General features: G+C 37.0%; 1 protein-coding gene across 5 annotated transcripts in view; it reads left to right on the forward strand.

Annotated features, from left to right (window-relative positions):
* Nucleotides 1–19,262, forward strand: part of LOC150100640 (DCC-interacting protein 13-alpha-like) — a 408,578-nt gene that overhangs the window by 126,613 nt on the left and 262,703 nt on the right. For all 5 annotated transcript variants that reach the window (XR_016549161.1, XM_090401384.1, XM_090401387.1 and 2 more), the window contains one exon: nt 18,944–18,985. Coding sequence is in view for 4 of the 5 variants with exons in the window: in XM_090401384.1 (XP_090257510.1) it covers nt 18,944–18,985 (42 nt within the window). In the remaining variant the exon portion in view is untranslated. The remainder of the gene's footprint in view (nt 1–18,943; nt 18,986–19,262) is intronic.

The raw sequence follows: 19,262 nt of genomic DNA on the forward strand, positions 1-19,262 counted from the left end.
TTCTTGCATGCCTTCATATCACCTTTCTTATGTAGTGGTATGAAAACTGACTTATTCCAGTCTCTAGGCCATGATCCTGTCTCCCATATCCTTGTAATCAATCTATGAAACACTCTTATACCTCCATCCCCTGTGGCCTTAATTAATTCTGCTGAGATTTCATCTGCACATGGGGCTTTATTGCTGTTAAGCTGCTGAACTGCTCTTTCAACTTCATGCCTAAGTGGAGGAGGTTCCAAATCAAAATTTTCTTGGTGGGAGGACTTCACATCATCTGTATGAATTATATATTTAGTTTAATCCTTTATCCAAGTGTAAGCAAACAAAGTTTGTGCCTGAAGTGTTTGCTTACACTTGGATAAAGGATTATCCAAGTATCTAAATATATAATTTATAGTCTAACCAAATGGGGGGGGAGACTTCCATGATCTGTATGAAGTAAAGAGCTCAGATTAACATCTCCAATTTAACATTTCACTTTCCTTCATAATGATTCATATAGTTGATGAATGACAGTGAAGATATTCCTTGAGTTTTACAACTGCTTTCACATCAAACCATCTTCTTATATCTTTACTTCTGACTGACTTACATCTTAAATTTAGATAATGTACTACTTGATATGGCTTTCCATTTACACCAAGTAACTGTAGATTTTTGAACAGCTTTTTTGCTTGGCACTTTATTATATCTCTTTTGCAGAACTACAAAACTCAATGCTTGATAACTGGGAGGAGACTTTCATGTAGACTTTTTAGAAAGGCAGAGGTCTGACCTGGGCTTCTGACTTAATGTCCAGTCCTTACCTTCTAATGGCACTTTGTTAGTATGTATCTGGATTCTGAATATATGAGGATGAGCTGTCAATTTGCGATTTAGCTGACCAATTGTATTCTGTATTGACTTAAACCAAAAGGCTGTGATGCTTGAACAATCCAAAAAGTCATGCCAGCTAGGCTGTTTCTCCAATTTAACAAGTTCCTCACTGTATTCATCAAAAAACTGAGATCAATGATAGGTCAGCTACTGGAATGAACTCAAACTTAATGTCAGCAAAGTTCAAGATAGGCACTATAAACATAAGAGGTATCAATGGAAAAGAAGTGGAACTGGCAGAAGAATTGAAGAAGTACTATTTTCACAGAGTTGGTGTTACCAGAACCAAAAACAGGTGAGATTCTTCTAAATAACAGCTACACGATATTATATTCATGCAATAATGATGAGGGAAAGGAAGGGGAAAGCTTTAGACCAACACCAAATATGAAGATAATCTTCTTAAATTGTAGGTGTGTCAAGTAGAATAATGTGGGCAAATATAAAATTGGGGAATTGGACAATAAGACTTATTTGTGCCTGTGATCCAACAGAAAGTTCTACTAAGGAAGAAGTGGAGGAATTTGTCATGTCATTAGAGATGGCAGCTAATGTTAAGAAAGAAGAAACTCTGGTCCTTGTTGGAGATCTAAACAATAGAGTATGAAATAAATACCAGACATAGGAATTATTATCAGACCCTCCCATGGCATTGACTCAGTATGGGAGATCCTCCATCACACATGCAGCTCATCATACTGTGACTTGTATGCATTCACTGTCTCCACACTTCCAGGCAATGCATTCCAACCACTCACAACTCTCCACACAAAAAATTACTCCTCACCCCTTTGCTCATACCCTGCATATGCAGCTTCCACAGATGGTCCCCTTGTTCTCTTCTGTCTCCAACCATTTTGTGAACATTCTGATCCACATTAATCCAGTAATAACCCCTTACCAACTTATGTTTCAATCATGCCTCCCCAACATTCTACCCACTAGACTCTGTAATTTGCAATCCCTCAATCTGTCTTCATACACTACATTCCAGAGACCAGAAACCACTTTAATCAATCATCTCTGAAACTTTTCCAATACCTCATCATCCTTTTGAAAAATCGATGACCAAACCTGTGCACAGTAATCCATATGCAGTCTATCAAATCCTTATACAAAGGAATCATAACATTCTTACCACCGCATGTCAATGTTCTCCACATCATTGTCATAATGCAATGTGCTATCCTCACAATTTTAGCAATATCCCTGAAATTTCAGGTCCTTATCCACCAACACCTCCAGAGATCCCTCATCTCCTCTGCCTCCTCTAAGGTATGTCCACTAATTTTATACCCTGCATCCCATCTGTGCTTCCCAAATTTTAAAATCTTACACTTTTTTCTATGTTGAACTGGTAGTCCCATTCACCCAATTTATTCAAATCCAATTGCAAGGGCTACAACAGCCATTTTTCTAATAATAATTTTTGCCAACTTTGCATCATCTGCAAACAACTGTATGCCACCATTCCAGTCTTTCCCAATGTCATTTACATTCAAATTAAACAGCAGTGGCCCAAAAACAGACCTATGGGGGCACACTACCAGTGACTTTCCTGTTTTGTGATATCATTACCCCATACACATGCTCATATGATGAAGCAGAACAATTTTTCCCTCTTTCCATTCCTTTGGAATTTGGGAAAATATAAGACTAATGTTAAAGCAGTAAGTCAAAGCTGTTAACTGCCTGGAACATTCTCTCAAGAAATGCAGCAATATACCATCAAGTTCTATGGTATTATAAACATGAATTTACTCAAGTCCTCATACACTGCTTGGAAAGAAGTCAATGGACACCCCCACAGACAAGGTGCATCATGTCATGTAATGAGTCATGTTTGTAGCAGGTATAATTGGAGGAATATGATGCTGTCAGTGTAACTGTGTTTAAATGAAATGGCTGTGAGAAGGGAACTGACAGAGTTTTAAAGAAGTGTTGTGATAGGATGCCTCATGTTACAGGCCTATCTGTTTGACAAATTGTTGATAAATTGGGCCATCCCAGGTCAGCAGTCACAAACTGGAACACAAATCTGCTCAAAAACATTCCTAACCAAGGCTTACAACATGGGTTTCCATAGTTGGACTGGAATACACAAGCCCCACGTTACCTGAACCAACATGTAGCATCATCTTCATTGGTGCAAAGAGCAGCTTGTGCAGTGGGACTTGGAAGCTTGGAAGGCTGTGTTATGGAACAGTGGATCCCACTATACTCTACTGAGCAGATGGATGGGTGGGGGTGTGGTGGAGATGCCCAGTGAAAGTCTCTTACTAGAGTGCATAAATATGAAAAATTTCATAAGTATGTAATTTAGAGGTGGCAGTATGATGATATGGTCCTGTTTTTCCTGGACCATATCTGGTTTGGCCTCAGACCTCTGTTTGTGATGCCACAAACATTGAACTCTAATAGGTGTCTGAACATTCTGAACAATGCAGTGCTTCCTACTTTGTTGGCTTTCTATGGAACTGACTATTGTCTCTTTCAGCAAGACTATGCTTCGTGTCATAAGGCTGCTGCTGTAACTACATGGTTGAGGGCATGAATATCATCTTGGCTTTCTGTAGGATGAACTGGAACATCAGGTGAAGGGACGTCTGCCCCATAACATTCCAGGACCTCATTACATGCTTGCGGGAAGAATGGTCCAAAATTCCCATTGATCGCTATCACATGCTTGTGGAAAGTATGCCTCATAGGATTGCTATAGTCATTGCAACAAAAGGAGGTCCTACCTTTTATTAGGATTCCGTTTGTTCCTCACACTATGATCTGTAGGATGAACTGGAACATCAGGTGAAGGGACGTCTGCCCCATAACATTCCAGGACCTCATTACATGCTTGCAGGAAGAATGGTCCAAAATTCCCATTGATCGCTATCATATGCTTGTGGAAAGTATGCCTCATAGGATTGCTATAGTCATTGCAACAAAAGGAGGTCCTACCTTTTATTAGGATTCCGTTTGTTCCTCACACTATGGTGTACATAGACTTCTTTCCAAGCAGTGTATACCTCCTGCTCACTCACCATAAGTGGTTCCTACTCCTTCCCTATTGTTCTCAAAGTTCTCCATGATGTTATCTTCACAAGGATGAAATACCTTTATGAATTGCTCCTTTAACTAATCTACTATATCCTTCTCAGTAGTTATCATTCTACCATTCTTTTCAACTAATGTCATCACTTCTACAATCATTCTTTCTTCTACTTGCACATATTGAAGAAACTTCCTAGGATTTCTTTTGGCTCATTAGCTAACTGCTGCCCTTACTGCACTTTCACTACCCTTACCAAGGAAGTTACCTCTCTTGCTTGCTCTTTGTACTCCTTGTGCAAGCGACTGTTACCACCACCACTACTCATCTTATTCTTACATAATGCTTTCTTCTAAATTGCATGCTTTACCTCTTCATTCATCCATTTCACACCCACCTTATTTGACCTCTTGACCTTTGGAATGCATGAATGAAGAGGTAAAGCATGACATTGCCTCTGCAAGCTGTTTCTATGTTTTTCATAATCACCAGGCTTATAGTTCCACATATATTCTTTTCTCACAGAAGCCTTCATATGGCTGACAACCACCCTAATAATTACTTCATGCTCACTCTTACTAACTGGAGGGAGATTTAACACCTCATTTACAAGAACATGTTGTGATGAAATGATCAAATCCAAGACTGTTGATCCATGTGCCCTCTGTTACATACTACCTAAGGTAGTTGTCCCTCAAAAACTCAAGAAATTCATTTTTGATCTCCCTCCCCAACCTTTCAGATGTTTCCTCTTCATTCCAGTCTATATTACCATAATTAAAATCGCCCGGTTCTTATTAGCTAGGCCGATTTGCCTATACATTTCCCTCTCATTGGCCTCCACATTACCGGGTCTGTAGCAACACCCAACAAGATGTTTCATTCTGTTCACTCCTTTGATCTCCACTTTAGATGGAGATGATGCTTCTACCGACATCAACAGCACTCCTCTTCTGCCGTGCTTATCCTCACGAAAAACGTATTCATTCATCTCTATTCCTACATGTCAGAATATCATCAACTAACCATGTCTCAATTATTTGAACACTGTTTGGATAAATATACTCTATTTATGCTAGAATTTCATTTCCTCTCTTTTAAATACTTCTAGTATTTGTAAACATATATATGAGCTTATTTTTGGTTTTATCACAAGCCTCTGCAACCCCATTCCTCAGATATGATTCCATGCCCCTCCCACCTTTGCCACTCTTCTCTATCATCACTGATTTTACACCTCTCTTCAGATGTTTTTGTTTCTCCCGCATTCCTGATCATTCCAATCCTTTCTTGTGTACACACACATTCTCCTGTATCCATCATGCACTCTTCTCACAGCGTATCCTGTCTACCCTGTTTCCCCATTTGTCTTGTGTTCCTTCTTTTCACTACTTACCTGCTCTTCCATGTCACCTCTACTGCCTCTTGCTTCCTCAGGTCTTCCATTGTCATACTGTTTATTGCAGCAACAACTTCTCCAGCTGACTCACATCAAATCCATTTAAATGCAGCATCTATATGAAACATTATATAGTTTCATCCATCCCTCAAATTTAAAAATGTAGCTGGAAGATTTAGAAAAGAAGTGCAGTGCTAATAATAAGTAGGTACCTTCTGGATTATTACTGTTTGGACATGGTCCACATCACTTACATCATGTTCCAACATAAAGATGTGCATAGATTTATATGGTGAAAATTAAGGGAAAAAAATGATGTTGTTGTGGATAATTATATCTTCATGCTGGTCATGACAAGCATACAGGCAAGTGGTGATCACTAGAACTAATTGACCACATTCTTGTTTGAAACAGAAAGCAATCACTATTTAGTTTTGAACAGAATAAAATGGAATATCATATTGAAAAAAAAATATGCAAGAAACTAAAAAAAATTGAAGAGCAGCTTTCAGAGGTGAACATAGACTCAAGATTCCAAAAATATCATTGGAGGAAAAATTAAGGAGTTTAAAAACAATAATCAAGCCTTGGAGACTCATTGGCAGACTCTGAAGAAAACATTGATTAGCCAGAGAGGCATGTGGCAAAGTTGTCTATAAGGATAGAAAAAGCAAAACTCCATGGAAAAGTTCCTAGCAAATCCATAAACATGTATTCTGAGAGAATATAGAGAAAAATGTAAGAAAGCAAAGCACTGTGTAAGAGTAAATGAAAGTCTTGGGGAAAATTTTGGTAAGAATACTGTCTGCCCACAGATGCGAGAACCTTGGCTGGCACAACACCAAGAAGAGTCAATTCATGTTGGAGGGGAGAAAGGAATAAGGCAATGTACGAATTCATCACCAACATGCAAAATTGCGTACTACATGTAAAATTTTCCAACTGTTGTACAAACAAAATAGTTACTCTTAAAAACTAGAATTTTCATAAAACACTAATTTTCCGACATAAGATAATAAACACTCATCATTGATTACACTATTATCAGAATGAATTCATCTTCTTCTCCTCCTGCCATGTGCCGAGAGGTTTCGCATCTGTGGTCGGACAGTATGTCCCACCAAGTATAGAAAGATATTTATCAGTAAAGTAGCAAAATGGTTTTATTATTATTATTACATAACACCTCCAGGGAGGGGGTGCTTAAGGGTCAAAGCTATATAACTGGTAGGAGACCTCCACTGTTAAGTTCAGAATGAGAGCATTTATAAGACAATATTATCTCATTCAGAATTTAACAAGATCTCCCATTCCTAAAGCCAATTTTGTTATTCAGAATTAATGTGAATTATTTCTTACTGTTGTGTGTCACAAAATTGTAAAATAAGTGTAAATATTTCTAGTTATAAATTGTGCTATTCTTGCAAATTCTTCGTAATACGTATACACACCATGTAATAAATTTAGTTTAATCCTTTATCCAAGTGTGAGCAAACAAAGTTTGCGCCTGAAAGTATCTTCAGGACTGAGGTAAGGTGGTACAACACCAGGACAACTTTGCAAAGGTGGAGCAAGTCCTGAAGATACTTTCAGGCGCAAACTTTGTTTGCTCACACTTGGATAAAGGATTAAACTAAATTTATTATACTCTATTATTTATTATACTCTATTATTGCCTAGGGCGGGATACATAAGCTTGTAAGTTAGTCATAATTGGAGATGTTAATCTTAGCTCTTTGCTTTATGCGGATGATTTTATACTTCTAAATAAATCTGCTACAAGTCTGGAAGATTCCCTGACTAAATTGAATAACTGTTATAGTAGATATGGTATGAAAGTCAGCAATAAAAATACAAAGACAATGAAAATAGGCAGAAACATTGAAAATATAAACTTATTGTGCATGGAGACCCTATTGAGCAAGTAAAACATTTAAGCTACTTAGGCATGATTTTTAGTGAAGATGGTAAATTAAATATGGAAATAGACAATAGAATCAACAACATGCTATTACAATGGTTTCAAGAACATTCCACATTTATAAGTTGGCCAACATATAGTGAGGTTATGTTCTTTTCATCATATGTACAGCAACTTAAATAAGTAAAATAACCTCATGTTATTGTTATTATTAACAGAATTCCGTGGAGTCAAGAGACTCATTGCAGTAGGTCCTGTTCTCACATGCACAGCTCATCATACCTTGATTTAAATGCTTTCACTGTCCTTGCACTCACCACATTCTCAGGCATCGCATTCCAGTCACCCACCACTCTCCATGCAAAAAATCTCATCTCCCCCTCAACCCTTGCTCACACCCATCTTATACAGCTTCCAGGTATAGGTTCTCATTCTCTTCTGTCTCTGGATATTCTATGAAAAATCTCATCCATGTTAATCTGGTAATTACTCCTTACCAAATCATGCATCTCAATCACATCTCCCCTGTTCTTTTTGTCCACTAGACTGTGTAATTTGATTCCTCTCAATCTGTTCTCATATTTCACATTCCAGAGATCAGAAATTAACTTAGTCATCTTTGAATCCTCTCCAACATCTCATTATCATTTAGAAAACCAGGCAACCGAATCGGTGTACAGTAATTCATATGTTGCTTGGACAAAGCCTTGTACAGTGGAACCGGTGTTCTCTGCATCATTCCCATAATCCACTGTGTTTTCCCCACAATTTTAGCAAAATGTACACAAAATTTCAAATCTCATCTACCCCCGCCACCCAAGTCAGTCATCTCCTCCACCTCCTCCAAAATATCCACACCAATCCTATACTCTGCATTCCATTATACTTTGCTTCCCAAATTTTAGAATCTTGCATATTGCTGCGTTAACTGACATCCGCACACACTTGACAGTTAATACAAACTATTATTATCATCATCAACAGACCTCCATGGAGTCAAGAAACTCGTTGTGGAAGGTCCCACTCTCACATTCCCAGCTCATTATACCTCAACTTAAAGGTATTCACTGTCCCTGTACAGTGAATACCTTTAAGTGTAAGTGAATGCACTTACACTTTCATGCAAAAAAATGTACTCCACATTCCCTTGCTCACACCCACCGTATACAGCTTCCAGGAATGGCCTCTCTTATTCCCTTGTCTCCAGATATTCTATGAAAATTCTCATCCATGCTAATCTGGTAATTATTAACTTATGTCTCGATCATATCTCCCCTCTTCCTTCTATCTACTAGGCTCTGATTTGCATTCTCTCAATCTGTCCTCACATTCCAGAGACCAGAAACCAACTTAGTCAATCATCTCTGGATCCAGATGCAGATGATGCAGAGAACATCAGTGTTCTCTGCATCATTCCCATAATCTGCTGTGTCGTCCTCATAAGTTTAGCAAAATGTCCATGAAATTTCAAGTACCTATCCACCACAATCCCCAAATTCTTCATTTCCTCTACCTACTCCAAAATATCTTCACCAGTCCTATACTTTGCATCCCATCTTTGCTTCCCAAATTTTAAAGCTTTACATTTTGCAACATTAAACTGATTGATACAGTCTCCCACACAACACTTGACCATTCAGAGACAGTATATTGAGGAGGCACTCTTGCAAGGTTACAACACCTGCTCTACTTCTCATAACTCTCTCCAACTTTGCATCATCTGCAAACAACTATATATCACTATCACCATTTAAGCCCTTTCCAATGTATTTTACATCATCATCATCAAATTCCTGATATGTACCCTTAAGGGGTGTACAGGATATGATAGTACTACATGAAAATTTACATCATTACTAACTCCCTATCTACAATTTTCCTCCAAATCAGTCTGTTACTTGTCAAGACTCCATCATCATCAGATCTTATATTTCTATTGTCTAAGGCACTTTGTACTGTATCAATCCACCTATATCTTGGTCTTCCTCTGGGTTGTTTTCCTTCCAACCTGGCAGAGCATACTTGTTTTGCTAATCTTTCCTCGCCCATTCTGTTTAAGTGACCATACCACCTGAGAATAGCCCTGCTAATGCATTCCTGGATGCTGACGTCAAGTTCTTTCCTAATATCCTCATTTTTAATATGATATTGCCATTGATGCTATCTGTTCACGCCTCTAATCTTTCTCAGGACTCTCATATCTGCGGTCTCTAGTCTTTGGTCAAGTGTTTTACTTCTGACCCAGCTCTGAAATCCATAAGTTAAAACTGGTTTGAACACTGTCTTGTATACAGCTAATTTAGTGTTCCGACTAATTTCTCTCTTAATCCATATGAATTTATTCAGTTGACTTCCTACCATACCAGCTTTGTTGATTCTGTTGTCTATTTCAATATTTAATTTACCATCTTCACTAAAAATCATGCCTAAGTAGTTGAAATATTTTACTTGTTCCACAGGTTCCCCGTTCACAACATGGTTGATATTTTCAACAATTCTACCTATTTTCATTGTCTTTCATTGCTGACCTTCATACCATATCTATTACAACAGTTATTCAATTTAGTCAGGGAATCTTGCAAACTTGTAGCGGTTTATTTAGAAGTATAACACCGTCCGCATAAAGCAAAGAGCTGACATTAACATGTTTAATACCACTTTCCTTCATAATGTGATCCATATAGATAATGAATAACAGAGGGGATAATGTACATCCTTGTCTCACACCAGATTTAACATTAAACTATCTTCCTGTACTTCCTTCAATTCTAACTGCTGACTTACAACTCGAATAAAGACTAAGTATTGCTTGATATAATGCCCCATTGACACTATATAACTGTAGCGTATTGAATAGCTTCTCTCTTGGCGCCTTGTCATATGCCTTTTCCAAATCGACAAAACTTAAATACAGATCTTTGTTATATTCCCATGCTTTCTCAACTATTTATCTTAAAGTGAAGATCTGATCCTGACAGCCTCTATTGGCCTGAATCCAGCTTGTTCTTCACCAAGCTTTTCTTCCATAATTCTTCTCAACTGTTTCTCAAGTATACTTGCATAGATCTTGCCAGGAACACTAAGTAGGGAAATACCTCTGTAATTCTCACATTTAGTTTTATTTCCCTTTTTATATATGGGTACTATTAGAGCTCTACTCCAATCATTCGGGAATTCGCAGTGTTCTGAACTATGCAGAGCAGCCACTGTAAGATTTTTATACCAGCATACTTCAATATTCTACTTCAAGTATGGATACGTATTCATGACTGTATACCTGTTGAGTGTTTTTTACCACTGTGCTATCACTGCTTGTTTCGTTTAGCAATTTTTCGAAGTAATTACTCCATACTTCAAGGATATCTTTTTCTCCTGTTTTCATGTCACCTTTATCATCTCTAACTCCTTTTACAGCACTCTTTCCTCCGTTTCTAAGCTTCTTCAACAAAGTCCAGAATATCTTACCACCTACTTGATATTTATTTTCTATGTTCTTGCCAAAGTCCTCCCATGACTTTTGTTTAGCTAGTTTGCTTTCTTATATTTGTCTCTGTATTTGTCCTTGAAGAAAACCCTGATGTCAATCAGGGTTTTCTTCAAGACTTGCCACTAAATCTCCAAGGTTTGGTTCCTCTTCTCAAACTCTTTCATTTTTTCTTCAATAATCTTTGTGTATTTTAGTCTGCAGTTCACATCTGAGAGCTGCTCAACTTTTATTCGCTTTAAAACTTTCTTATGTTATTCTTTTCAATATGAAATTCAATTTTATCCTGCTCAAGACTAAATAGTGATCACTTCCAATTTCAAATCCTCTGTACACTCTGGTGTCCTACACCAAGGAGAAAACATCACTATTAACAATAACATAGTCAATGAGACTTTTCTTATTCCTTGCTTCTTCTCTCCATGTGAATTTGTGCACATTTTTATGTTGGAACATGGTGTTAGTAATAACCAGTCCATGTCCTGCGCAGAAATCCAACAGGTATTTGCTATTATTATTAGCTTTGATCTTTTCTCCAAATTTTCCCAAAATATTTATGTATGTTTCATAATCATTTCCTACTCTGCTATTTAGATTCCCCAACAAGGACCAACTTTTCCTTTTTCATTGTGTCAGTTGCTTTTTCTAAAGCATCAAAAAATTCCTCCACTTCTACCTTAGTAGAACCTTCTGTGGGACTATAGGCACAAATAAGTCTCATTGTCCAATTCCCCATTCTGATGTTATCCCATATCACTCTACTTGAGACTGCGTGCCATTCAAGATCAGCCTCGTATTTTGTGTTGAATACTATGGCTACTCCTTCTTTTCCTTGATTGTCATTGCCTGAAAATAACATTTTGTATTTATTACTCAGAAAGATCTCGCCAGTTTTTGTCTTTTTTGTTTGTTTTAGTCACCCCTATTATGTCGATCTGGTACTTATGTAATTCCTCAGCTATCTTTATTTCTTTGCCATTCAGGCTTCTTATGTTGATAGTACCGATCTTTAAATCTGGTGATGTTGAGTTGGGGTGTGCTTGCAGATTTGTTCCAGTAGCTGACTTTTCGCTGTTCGCCCTGGTTCCCTGGCAAAAACAACGCGGGCCTTGTTTAACCGGACGATGTCCGAGCCGGCATGAAATTTTGTCATGCTGTACCATCATTTTGTGTATTGGTTTAAACCAATAAGAATACAATTTGTTGGCTAAATCCCAAATTGCCAGCCCATCCTCGTTCATTCAGTATCCATGTGGATACCCAACAGGGTGCACCACGAGAAGGTGAGGATTGGACAATAGGTCAGAAGCCCTGCTCGGTTCTCCACATTCCTTTAAAGGCTATGTGGAGGTCTCCTCTCAGTTATACAGCTTTGACCCTTAGAAATTAAACATCAGTTGCCCTAAAACAGATTCCCTGGGGTATGCCACTGGTGGCTGTCCTCTTATAGGATATCACTTCCCATACACAACCTGTTGATACCTTACAGACAGCCAGTCTTCAGCCCAACGCACTAATTTACTATCCAATCCCCATCTGTTCCAGTTTAACCACTAGATTGTAATGTGGCAATCTATTGAAAGCCTTTGCAAAATCTAATTATACTACTGTATATGTATCCCCCCACCCTCTTGTCCGTTGTATTTGTTATCTTGTTATAAGTAAGCAGATTGCTAAAACATGATCTTCCTATAGCAGAGCCATGCTGTCCGTTAAAGAGAATTCTACTGCTGTCCACCCTGTTCTGAATCCTTGTCCTCACTAGCTCTGTAGAATTTCTTTTACTATCATTTGCTAACTGCTGCTTATACTGCACTTTTGCTTCCCTTACCAAGAGAGTCATCTTCCTTGCTTGCTCTTTGTGCTCCTCATATAATTGATTATCTTCACTCATCTTGTGCTGCATCCAAAATGCCTTTTTCTTCCAGATTGCATGCTTCACCTCTTCAGTCATCCATTTTACACCTATCTTATTTAACTCCCAATCATTGCATATTTACATTCAGTCATTGCCTCCACCATATACTTTCTGAGTAGAATTGCTTTCCTTCCCATCCAGTTTCTTATTCCATGATATTGCTGCCAGCTGCCTCCTGAGTTTGTCATAATCACTGCCTTGTAGTCCCCATATAACCCTTTCTAACAAAAAATATCCTACCCCCCCCCTCCCACACCCATCTTATACAGCTTCCATGTATAGATTCTCGTTCTCTTCTGTTTCTAGATATTCTATGAAAAATTTCATCCATGATAATCTGGTAATTTCTCCTTACCAAATCATATGTCTCAGTCACAGCTATCCTCTTCTTTCTGTCAACTAGACTCTGTAATTTGATTCCTCTTAATCTGTTTTCATATTTCACATTCCAGAGATCAGAAAACAACTTAGTCATCTCATTTGACCTGATATGACTGGTGATCACTTTATGGTCACTTTAACCAGCTGGAGGAAGATGTGACACTTCATTTATAACAGTCTATTCTGATGAGATAATCAAATCCAAGACCCTTGATCCACATGGCCTCTGTTACGTACTGCTTAAGGTGGTTACCCTTAAAAACTCAAGATATTTGTTCTCTGGTTCCTGATGCTATCTCTTCATTCCATTCTATATTACCATAATTGAAATCACCATAATGATCATTCTTTTCTTATTAGCCAGACCAGTTTGCTTAAACATTTCCTTTTCACTGATTACATTATCAGGTCTGTAGCAACACTCTACTAAACATTTCATCCTGCCTGTCCACCACCACTCCACACCATACTGCTTCAAAATTACTGTCAGTATTTGTTTTTTGCATCTCCACCTTAGATGGACACAACTTCTCTGCCATCATCAATAGCATTTTTTGCCTTGTCTTCCTTCACAAAAGACTACATACCCCTCCATCTCTATTCCTGTCATAATGTCATTTCGTTCAACCATGTTTCACTTTACCGATAATTTCTGGGTGAATGAACTCTGTCAGTGTTACAATTTCATTCCCCTTATTTCAAATACTTCTAGCATTTGTAAACATTATACCAGTTCATTTCTGTTTCTATAGCGAGTCTCACTGATCCCACTTCTCGGATGTGAATCCCCCTCCCCCACTGTCCATTCCTGTCTATCTTACGTGTCTCCCCATATTACGTTTTCCCCATACCTAAATATTACTCCTACAAACTTTACTATCTTAATCCTTTCTTGTGCACTCACACATATCTCTCTCTCTCGTTCACTCACGCACTCACTCCTGAAATCATCATCTACACTTCTCACGCAGTGTCTCCCTGTGTTCCTTTTCTCTCATCTTTTTTACTTGTGCATCCTCTCCATTCCCACTTGCCTACCTTACTCATCTACTCTTCCACAACACCTCTTGTTTCCTCAGGTCTTACATTCATTTCAGTCATTTTCTCTTCCAGCAACAGTTTCTCCAACTGACTCACAGCAAATCAATTCAAATGTAGCCCCTGTCTTTTATACAGTTCTATTTATCCCACACAGTCACAAAATGAATTCCTTTCTCTTTTCGCAATTCTGCTAGCATACCATTTATAATCTTGGCTCATCTTCTCAGCTCATAATCATACCTAGGCAACATGCTTGACTATCTTACATACCACACTGTTATTTTTTACTCTCCTTAACAGTCCTCTGACATCCCTCCTTACATTCTTCTTGTTACCAGTCAAATCATTCGTGTGAACTATCACTGCCAACTCTTTTGCTTGCATACTCCTCTTATCCAATGCTTCAACTACTCTCCTCATTCTTCCTCCTGGAAAACAGACTGTGCACCTTTTCACTCACCACATCTCTTGTCATTAAATCCCATACATTGCTGCTCTCAAATCATTTGATATTTCTTTCAAGTCTTTCGTCCCATTCTCCTCACTTTCCAATTCAAATCCATAATTCTTTTCAGTTCATTCCTCATATGTTTAATCTCTTGTGTCATCTTTTCCAGCTCTGCTTTCACCTCTTCAATTACTTTCTTAGTGCCATTTATGCAAATCACATTTTTACTACCTTGCACATATCTTCTGTCTTACCACTCACTGCCACTAACTTGCCACCATCTATGCGAGCTGTCTTACCAATCAACATTGCTAACTCAGTGCCACTTTTGACCACTGTCTTACCATTACTGTTCATGCACTCAGTCATATAATCAACTCCGCTTAATCCCATAGCTACATCCATGATCTTTTGCCTGCTATCACTCACATTCAGTGATATCTCATAATCTATAAGTATTCTACACTTCTTACACACCCAAACTCTCATCTCTCTCTTATTAATCCTCTCCACATAAATATCTCCAATCTCTCCCCAAGTATACATAATGCATTCCCAGCATGTAACCATTTTCGAACAACCCATGCCACTTACATTCATCTTTTGTGCTGTTCTGTGTTCCACTGCCATTTTATTCATTCTCAAAGCTGTACAGAAGAAACACAAAGAAATTTAATAAATACAGAACTGTACACTGCCTACTGATTACAGCTATCATATAGCAATATTTAAATAACTAATTATCACTATTGTCACTCACAAATTTAAAATTAAACATGTTTTCACCAATCTTGATGAACACTCTTTGTCACCTAGTGGCCATGTTATAAACACATATGTGCTAAACTGCCCTATCAATTATCTGTAAGCAGAAATATGTTGATCCAAATAAATATCCTATCCTAAAGATAGACTCAGCAGAATGCATATAGATAGTATTTCACAAATACTTGAAGTTTTGATTAAGTGATAAAGATATATGGTAATGAATTCACTGAAATATTTGTATTCTGCTATAAAAAATGAAACATGATTATCTACATCTGAGCAAACTCGCTCTAGCAGAACTTCTTCAGACAATTTCTTTTTGTGAATTAGAGGTTTGAAATGTTAACCACACAAAATAAGTCCCAATTTCTCAGTAGGTCAAGAACATTATTCTGTTCTTTGCTGATAACAGAAAAATTTTTACGTGAATTTTTAGCACACAAGTTAATAATAATAATAATAATAATAATAAAAGTTTGCTATTTTAGTAAGAGTTTGAGAACAGGAACCAAACCTTGGAGATTCAGTGGCAAGCCGTGAAGAAAACCCTGATTGATTCAGCCAGAGAGGCATGTGGTCAGGTTGTCTACAAGGATAGAAAAATCAGAACTCCATGGTGGATACAAGAAGTTAAAGAGGCAATGAAGGAAAAGAAGAAAGCTTATCAAAAGTTCCTGGGAAATAAGTCACTTTTACTCTTAGAGAATACAGAGACAAATGTAAGAAAGTGAAACACTGTCTAAAACTCGCTAAACAAAAGTCATGGGAGTGACTTTGGCAAGAACATAGAAAATAAATATCAAGAAGGTGGTAAGATATTCTGGAGGTCGTTGAAGAAGCTTGGATAGAGGAAAGAGTGCTGTAAAAGGACTTAGAGATGATAAAGGTGACATGAAAACAGGAGAAAAAGATATCCTTGAAGTATGGAGTAATTACTTCGAAAAATTGCTAAATGAAACAAGCAGTGATAGCACAGTGGTAAAAAACACTCAACAGGCATACAGTCGGGAATACATATTCATACTTGAAGTAGAAAAAGCCATCAATGGCTTGAGATGTGGAAAGGCAGCAGGACTAGATGATATTCAACCAGAAATGCTGAAGTATGGTGGTATAAAAGTCTTACAGTGGCTGCACTACACTGCACTGCCTGGACAGAGGGACGAATTCCCGATGATTGGAGTAGAGCTCTAATAGTACCCATATATAAAAAGGAAAATAAAACTGAATGTGAGAATTACAGAGGTATTTCCCTACTGAGTGTTCCTGGCAAGATCTATGCAAGTATATTTGAGAAACAGTTGAGAAGAATTGTGGAAGAAAAGCTTTGTGAAGAACAAGCTGGATTCAGGCAAAATAGAGGCTGTCAGTAAGTGAAGATATGTCAGTGTCATATCTTCACTTTAAGATAAATAGTTGAGAAAGCATGGGAATATAACAAAGATCTGTATTTAAGTTTTGTCGATCTGGAAAAGGCATATGACAAGGTGACGAGAGAAGCTATTCAATTCGTTACAGTTATATGGTGTCAACGGGGCATTATATCAAGCAATACTTAGTCTTTATTTGAGTTGTAAGTCAGCAGTTAGAATTGAAGGAAGTACAGGAAGATAGTTTAATGTTAAATCTGGTGTGAGACAAGGATGTACATTATCCCCTCTGTTATTCATTATCTATATGGATCACATTATGAAGGAAAGTGGTATTAAACATGATATCAGAATTGGAGATGTTAATGTCAGCCCTTTGCTTTATGCAGATGATGTTATACTTCTAAATAAATCCGCTACAAGTTTGCAAGATTCCCTGACTAAATTGAATAACTGTTGTAATAGATATGGTATGAAGGTCAGCATTAAAAAGACAAAGACAATGATAATAGGTAGAATTGTTGAAAATGTCAACTGTGTTGTGAACGGGGAACGTGTGGAACAAGTAAAACATTTCAGCTACTTAGGCACGATTTTTACTGAAGATGGTAAATTAAATATTGAAATAGACAACAGAATCAACAAAGCTGGTATGGTAGGCAGTCAATTGAATAAATTCATATGGAGTAAGAGAGAAATTAGCCAAAACACTAAATTAGCTGTATACAAGGCAGTGTTCAAACCAGTTTTAACTTATGGATCTGAGAGCTGGGTCAGAAGTAAAACATTTGACCAAAGACTAGAGATTGAAGATATGAGAGTCCTGAGAAAGATTAGTGGCATGAACAGATAGCATCAATGGCAATATCATATTAAAAACGAGGATATTAGGAAAGAACTTGACATTGTCAGCATCCAGGAATGCATTAGCAGAGCTAATCTTAGGTGGTATGGTCACTTACACAGAATGGGCAAGGAAAGATTAGCAAAACAAGTGTTCTCTGCCAGGTTGGCAGGAAAACGACCCAGTGGAAGACCAAGATATAGGTGGATTGATACAGTACAAAGTGCGCTAGACAATAGAAATATAAGATTTGATAATGTTCGAGTCTTGACAAGTAACAGACTAATTTGGAGGAAAATTGTAGATAGGAAGTTAGTAATGATGTAAATTTTTCATGTAGTACTATCATATCCTGTACACCCCTTGAGGGTACATGTTAGGAATTTGATGATGATGTTATTTTAGTGGTTTGTGGTATATTTATATACAAAAAGATTCTTATTTATTTCCCAAAGCTTTTACAACAACGGTATGATCAAAAAAACAGTGGATCAACTGGATGAACTAGCATTTCATCCAGAGATCAAATCAAGAACAAATCATGTCTGTTTTGCAGGATTTTGATAGATGTAGGCCACTTTGAGCTGATTTTAGCAAGACAGGCCATCAGCTACCTCCTCTAGAGGTAGCTTATGCAATGCAATAATGTTGAGGGATCAAATTGCTAGCACTGAGATAGATCAACATTATAGAACATAATGGTTACATTTTATTAGATAAAATTTGGTCACAAGTTATTCTTCATACTACTAATCTGTCTAAGAAATTTTGATTATTGTTAGTTTTCATCTTTAGTCATAGCACCAAATTAAATAAGACGCATTAAGACAAGAACCCATAATAGCAGCTGCCCATCTGATTTACCTGATGCTTCAGATATTTATTCTGGAGAATAACTATTCTGAGTTCAGGCAAATTCACTATAGCAAAACTGCAGTAACAAAAGAAACATCACTGCATAAAAGTTCAATATAGTGTATTGCGAGTGTTTTGAATCAAGTTTCTACTATACACACAATTGTAATCATACAATTGCTGCCTGCATTAAAAACAAATTTTAGGCCTTCCAACTTATATGAATGCATATAAATACCGTTTTTGACATTTATTTTAATTTTTCCTTATATAAATACACTTTAACAAATTAGTACTGTTGAAGCTGTAAGCCTCAACAGTTTTTGCTCTTTTGTTATTTTTTTCATTCATTACTTTATAATTTCTTTTAGTGTTGTTATAATTTTTTGTCATTCAATTTTACCTCATCTGTAGTATTTTTGTTTGTTTAACATTTTACTGGTTGTTCATTAGTTATCCTGTACACTCCTAGAAAACACACACATCACAATTTGATGTGTATTATAAAATATACTTTTTTAAAATTTGATATTTAAATTCACTAAGAGCTTGAATTTGTCATTTCAATAATTGTTTTATTTATTATTTTTAGAAATATTCACAATGAGAGAACTGTTTTATATATCTTCCAGTGGTGAGTAACTGTTTAAAAGTTCACCTTACTTTGTCATTGGATGTGTCATTGTTCTTATTTCATGTTTAGTATATGCAGAATAAATTTGCAATTTTACATTTTTCTTTCTTTCATTTATATATTTTGTCAAGTGTTATCTGAATATCAACAAATGATATTACCTGTTGTTTTACCTGTTTTACTTTAATAAATTTAGTTTAATCCTTTATCCAAGTGTAAGCAGACAAAGTTTGCACCTGAAGTATCTTCAGGACTGAGGCAACTCGTGGTAAAGGTG

This window comes from Typopeltis vanoorti, chromosome 12 (genome assembly GCF_054136105.1).
Source record: "Typopeltis vanoorti isolate ZY-2024b chromosome 12, IOZ_Tvanoo_1.0, whole genome shotgun sequence".
Taxonomy (NCBI): Eukaryota; Metazoa; Arthropoda; class Arachnida; order Uropygi; family Thelyphonidae; genus Typopeltis; species Typopeltis vanoorti.